General features: G+C 45.9%; 1 protein-coding gene across 1 annotated transcript in view; it reads left to right on the top strand.

Annotated features, from left to right (window-relative positions):
• The first annotated feature begins 4,322 nt into the window (after window positions 1-4,322).
• PLOD1 (procollagen-lysine,2-oxoglutarate 5-dioxygenase 1) overlaps window positions 4,323-6,000 on the top strand; it is a 103,374-nt gene continuing 101,696 nt past the window's right edge. Inside the window, exon 1 of the mRNA XM_069609908.1 lies at window positions 4,323-4,594. Within this exon, the coding sequence (XP_069466009.1) occupies window positions 4,522-4,594 (73 nt within the window). The 5' untranslated portion in view covers window positions 4,323-4,521. The remainder of the gene's footprint in view (window positions 4,595-6,000) is intronic.

Below are 6,000 nucleotides of genomic sequence, written 5' to 3'. Positions count from 1 at the left end.
GCCGTTCTCTCCGCCTTCCTTTTCCTACAACGTACACGATGGAACAAGTGGCGGAGGGTCCCTATTCGGGCGCCATCTTGAAGGGTCCCCTGAGGGACCCTCGCATGTGGAAACAAGGCACAACCACCACACACTAATAGATATGCCAAACACGAGGCTGTATTCTCAAAATCTAGGGTTTATTGCAAAGCAAAATAGTTTCAGTTGGCCAACTGGGTCCCACGTCCCGCGACGTGTGCTGCCAAACCTTGGGGGACACAAGAGCCCCCAGAATCATACAACAGTTACATATATACAAAGCAAGTATCTCACAATCAGTAATGACACATCCAATACCACCCCTAATACATTTCCTTTGAATTGGGCACGATGATTGACAATGGTGACGAGTATGAAACTTTCTAACATTTATTTGGCAACAGTTTGCAATTTTGTGAGCCTACAGACATAAGTCTTTGTTTAAAAGAACACAATGCTTCTGTTTTCGTGAACAAGCTGAGCGTAGGGGAGAGACACATTCCAGGCCTTGCTATCTCCTGGTTTCTATTTGTGTGCTGGCGGTCAACTTGCTCCCCTGAGCTCTACAGGGCTCAGGAAAGGGGGGCCGCAAAGAAGAGCATAATTCAAGTCATTTAATGTTCGCTTCTAGCATTTCTACTGCATTTCCGAGACTAGCTGGCACCTGCTGTACTGATAGAATGCCTCGCCGCTTACTTTCAAGGATATGTGAGGGAGGCAACCGGGCATTTCTGTCTGGGTTACTGCGTTATGTTTCAACATGTCTCTCGCAGCATTGTGTTATGCATCAGTAGAGCAGAATAATATTTCAGCGAAGCAGTTTTGACATGAAGCAAAAGGCGAACGTTAGAGAAAACAAAATGGCGATTTCAGTTACCATAATAAAGAAAAAATGGCTGCACTTCAGTCAAGCTTATGGCTACATATTCCTAATACTAAGAGCATGAGGCGGTTGGTCTTCGGCCTACAAAATGCATTGCCTTACGATCGAGGGGTGTCTACTTTTTCTGGCCTGACAGTACTTAGAGGAACCATTTCCAGGGTTTGTATAGTGGAGAAATTACATCTGCCACTCGGGGCACCACCTTACAAGTCCTGGAGAGAGTAAACGGCCTAAATGTACTCCAGTTTGATTTACAAGAGGTCGCAAATGCTATCCGACTGCAAAAAGGGGAAAGGCCCCAGGACCAGACTTAATAGATATTGATTTGGCAAAGATGAACCAACCATCTGGACAACGGTATTATGACAATTATGTGATGCTGTTCTTAGATTAAATAAGTTCCCCTCTTCCTGGATAAAAAGCAACTATAATCCCTATTTACGGAAACTTTAGGTCGATCTCGTTATTGGACGGTGTAGGGAAGATATTTACCAGAATCATCCACGAGAATTTGCAGGCATGGTTGGTACAAGAAGGGTCGATTGATCACCTCCAAGCAGGGTTTAGGCCCAAAACAAGTACAATCGACCAGGCATTCCGACATCATCTAGTCACACAGAAATACAAGGTCCTGAGAAACATGAGCCTGTTTTCAGTGTTTGTTGATCTCAGGACTGCTTTTGACTGTGTGGCAAGAGATAAGCTGTGGTCCATTTTGGCCAAAAGGGGAGTACCAGCCAACTTGTTGAGAATCATAGTATAATTTTATTCCGAAACTAGAGCCTCAGTGCAATGAGAGCTGGGGGGAGAACTAGCAGAACCATTCATGGTGACCAGAGGGGTGAGGCAGGGATGCATACTTGCCCCCGAGTTGTTCGTGCTGTATATTGATGAGGTAATGCAATATGTTAGATCAAAGTGTTTGGATCATCTGAAACTCGGCCAAGAATCAATTCCAATACTATTACTTGCAGATGATGCAGTACTTTTATCAACGCCTGTAAAGGGGATCACAACTACACTAGAAGCATTTGTTGAGAAGTGTACAGAGCTCCACATGGAAATTAACACCAGGAAAACAAAATAGTTAGTCTTCTGACCAAAGTTTAAAAAAACAGATAAAACTCAAATTAAATATTAATGGAATTACCATTGAACAAGTCCAATGTTACGATTATCTGGGGGTCATATTTAATGACCAATGCAATTGGACCCCACAGATATTCAAATGCAGCACAACACTGGAAAAATATGGGGGGACAATATGGAGGTTTTTTCTGGACCACGGCCGGGGTGCAATTTCTCCAGCACTTACTATGTATACAGCTCCGGCTAAATCAGCCACCTTGTACGGGGCAGGGATATGTGGATACTCAATAAGCTGGGCTTGGCTGAAAGACACTTCCTCAAATGACTTTGTGGGCTTTCAGCAGTATGTCCGGGCAACCCTGTCTATCGAGAATTTGTTCTTAGAGTGATCAACAGTGATGCCTCCTTTATACCTGTAGCCTATTGCTGCAGACCGTGGATGACTCTGGAACTCACAGTGTACCGAGAAGCACTGCAATACATGTTGGAGACCGAGAGAGGTAGATCTTTGGCCTAGGTCCAACATCTGAAAACATCCTTGTTAGAATGTAACATGTAAGAACTATGGAATAATCACATGGGCATCACCATGAGTGATGTGGAAAAAGCCAAGAGAATCTCACAGGAGGTTCCTGAGACTGAAGTGGTTAATGTGTGCAGTGTGTTTTCCATAGGAGTTACTTATCTGGCAAGCAAGCCAGTGCTTGGGTTTGAGAGGTACCCATATTTGGTTAACCCCCAGCTTGCACGTACCCTCTATGTGAAATTTAGGCTAGGTCAATTGAATCTGGCATACCACACCAGATTGTGGGATAGGACTGGAGACGACCCATGCCTGCTATGTGGACTAGCAAGGAAATCCATAGTCACTTTTCTATTCTTTTTCTTGGGCTATCGTGGGGCTAGGAATAAATATCTGAAGACAATTTGTAATGCACATGCAATACTCTGCACGAGTGAAACCATTTTGCTGTTTAGGTGCTGTGATGACATACATGTAATATTCTTTGTAGCAAGTTATATCCATTAGGCTTGGCAAATAAGAGCTAAAGCATTACAAACCGGAGGTGACAGGACCTGCATCTAAATCATTGGAATGAACTGGGATCTCAATCAATACAACTCTGCCCTGACCTTTGAATATGGAATTGTAACTATTGTCTTATATTTAAATATGCACTTTATGATCCCCGTAAACAATGATGCTGCTATTGCTAAATTTAGCACATTTATGAAGTTAGCTTCCAAAATCTGTCATATTTTTGCAGAATGCTATAGCTATTAGGCTTGGTGAAAGAAAAACTTTAAGTATTGGAAGGTGAACATTTGTACCTGTTCTAAAAATTACACATGCACTTTATTGCTTTTTGCACAATGTAATGTTGCTAGTAGATAAATGAATGCACCTGTCGCCATATATGTGCACAGCCCAACAGCAGATTTTAAATACAGGAGCCAAATGATGGCCACTTTTTATATGTGCACATTTGTATTTGGTCATTTGGATCCACTCTCTGTAAATGTGCTAGACTTAGACGAAATATAGTAGGATATATCATTGGTTATTAAGTTTCAATTTCTTATTTATGTATTGAATTCTTATTATTATTGTAACTATGCGTTTTTAATTGACTAAATCGTCGAATAAAAGCTTTATGATGATGACATACATATAACTGCCCCCCCGTGGATTATTATCTACAAAGTAAGCTATTGCTTTATCTCGTCCATGTTGCACATACTAAATTCAGAGTGTGACTTTTAAAATGCACTTCACTGTGGTTCAGCATGCTGGTGACTTTGCAGAGAAGGGTGGGCTGGAGAGGAGGTGCTCGGAGTCACACGTGTGGTCCGCGGGGATGCTTTAGCTTGGGGGGGGGGTGAGGGGTCAAGTCAAGTGCCTTTTGAGTCTTGCGCTCTCTCGGTTTGTGTATGGACGTAGGTGGGTGTGCCTGGGCGGCGGGGTGGGGGGATATCCAGGTGCCTGGCCTGCTCATTCCAGTACCTGCTCATTCCAAGAGATCATAACGTGCTTGTGATGTTCCCTTCACATGGGTCTCTATCACCGTGAGTCTAAAGAGAGGGGTGTATTTATTTGTAACTTTGCAAGGAGTGAGTATCATCGGGCAGCTTTTCCGCCTGCTGCGAATTCTGGTCGTTTTTGTGGGGGGTGGCGAGACAGATGTTCTCTGTTTCCCCCACCCTACAGATGTGGAACGTGAGCACATCAGTCACGCACCGCACGTCCTTACAAACATCTGTAACTGAGGGGGCGAGGGGGCAACTGCTCTCGCGAGAGCAGAAAGGGAGGCGTGGTTTGTGCGTGGCAGAGGGAAGTGAGACCCCCCAGCAGGTTCAGCACAGTAGAACTGCGGAAACTAGAGACAGCCGGTCTAGACTCTACAGTAGACGCCACCGAGACACAACAGGCAGGCACCGGAGAAGGCTCCAGCACCACAGTCACAGCTTGCCAGGGCAGCCCAGCACCCCCGATCTAAGCAGCGCCACTGACTGGGCTGCTGCCGTATTCCATGGCTCGCCTCTTGCTGCTCCCGGCGCTATTGTTGCTGCTCCAAAGGGGGACATGTGGATCTGACCCCCCAAGTAAGAGTGGGGCTGGGGTGCTGTGGAAAGAGGGGTGCGCGGGGCGCCGTTGGGGCTGAGGGCATGTAGGAAGAGGAACTGAGGTCACGCTGGCTTATTGCATTGCACATGACATGCTTGGGGTTTTGTGGAAAGAGGTGGGAAGTATGGAGGGTTAGAGGCAGACTGCAGGGGGGTACCCGGGTGAGGTATGTGGGCATGGAAGGGGTTTTTGTGCATTGTAGAGCTGGAGGTACGCGGGAGAGTCATCTGTTAGACACTGGGCCACAGGGGATTGTGGAAGTGGTCAGATGATGGAGCGGGTTAGGTATATTGGATTTTACAGTGATGGATGAGTACAGGACTAGCCAATGTCATATCGCTTCTACACGGTCCATTACGGTGCATAATTAGTACCAAACTGCAATTGGTTCAAGAATGCTTAAAATAACTTTTTATGTTTTGTGGATTTCGACGGGTTGAGGGCAGAGACAAGTCTGTCTAGCCGAGGAGCTGTGAAAACTGTCCGCTCCTGCATTCCCAGTCCCACCGACCCGCCGAGGGTTCTGTCGCTTCTTGGTTTGTTGGTCCAGCTCTCGTCCTAAACTTAGCTGCCGGACATTCCTATGCTCGCATTTTACGACCCCGTTCGGTGAAGTTTCAAATAGAGTGCGCGAAGTCATGACGCTGGCCTGGCAACCTGGAGTTGCTATACGAACATGGAGTCGTGTCAGTGAACAGTTCGCGAAACCCTGCAGTAGTGTCATTTTCGAAATTGGAGATCATTTCTGGCTTGCGATTTGTGCATGACCTGCCGAGGGCATGGTTCTGAAAGGCCCCGGTGGGACGCTAGGTTGGTGGGTGTATCTTTGACGTGGAAGCACCGCTGCTGGTTTGGAGGTCAGAATTTGTTGATTTTGTAGGTAGGCGGAAGTTGACACTGGTGCACACCATTATTGGCAATACATGTATTCGAATTACAAATCCCATTAAACGTCTGTTTGAGAACAGCAAGTACATATATATCAGACATGCAGCTAAGAATACATTGAAATAACTATTTTGTATTGTTTGCTTGTACAATAAGACAATACTGTTTCAAAAAGGGTAGGGAGGGAGCAAGGGTGGAAAAAACATTAAAAACACTAGATGTAAGAGCAGAGAGGGAAAAAGGTAGAAAGGATGAACCTACGTGCAAGTGCAGCAAGGAACACGGGGTTAAGTCCTGGGGAGTCCGAGCTCATGGTTGAACCACAGATGTAAGTGCTAGGAATGTTGAGTGCTACACGGACTCGAGCCGCGGGAGGAGTAGGTGCGAATCTCCAGGGCAGAGGGTGTGCAGATGCAAGTGCTGTGGGTAGATGGGAGCTTGGCAGAATTGGTGGCCCTGAGAATGCATAAGGGCCCAGGACGCTGATCGCAGTAAA

Source organism: Ambystoma mexicanum, chromosome 8 (assembly GCF_040938575.1).
Source record: "Ambystoma mexicanum isolate Mex_15411 chromosome 8, UKY_AmexF1_1, whole genome shotgun sequence".
Taxonomy (NCBI): Eukaryota; Metazoa; Chordata; class Amphibia; order Caudata; family Ambystomatidae; genus Ambystoma; species Ambystoma mexicanum.
Note: the sequence above shows the minus strand (reverse complement) of the source record. Positions and strands in the feature narration are given on the sequence as shown.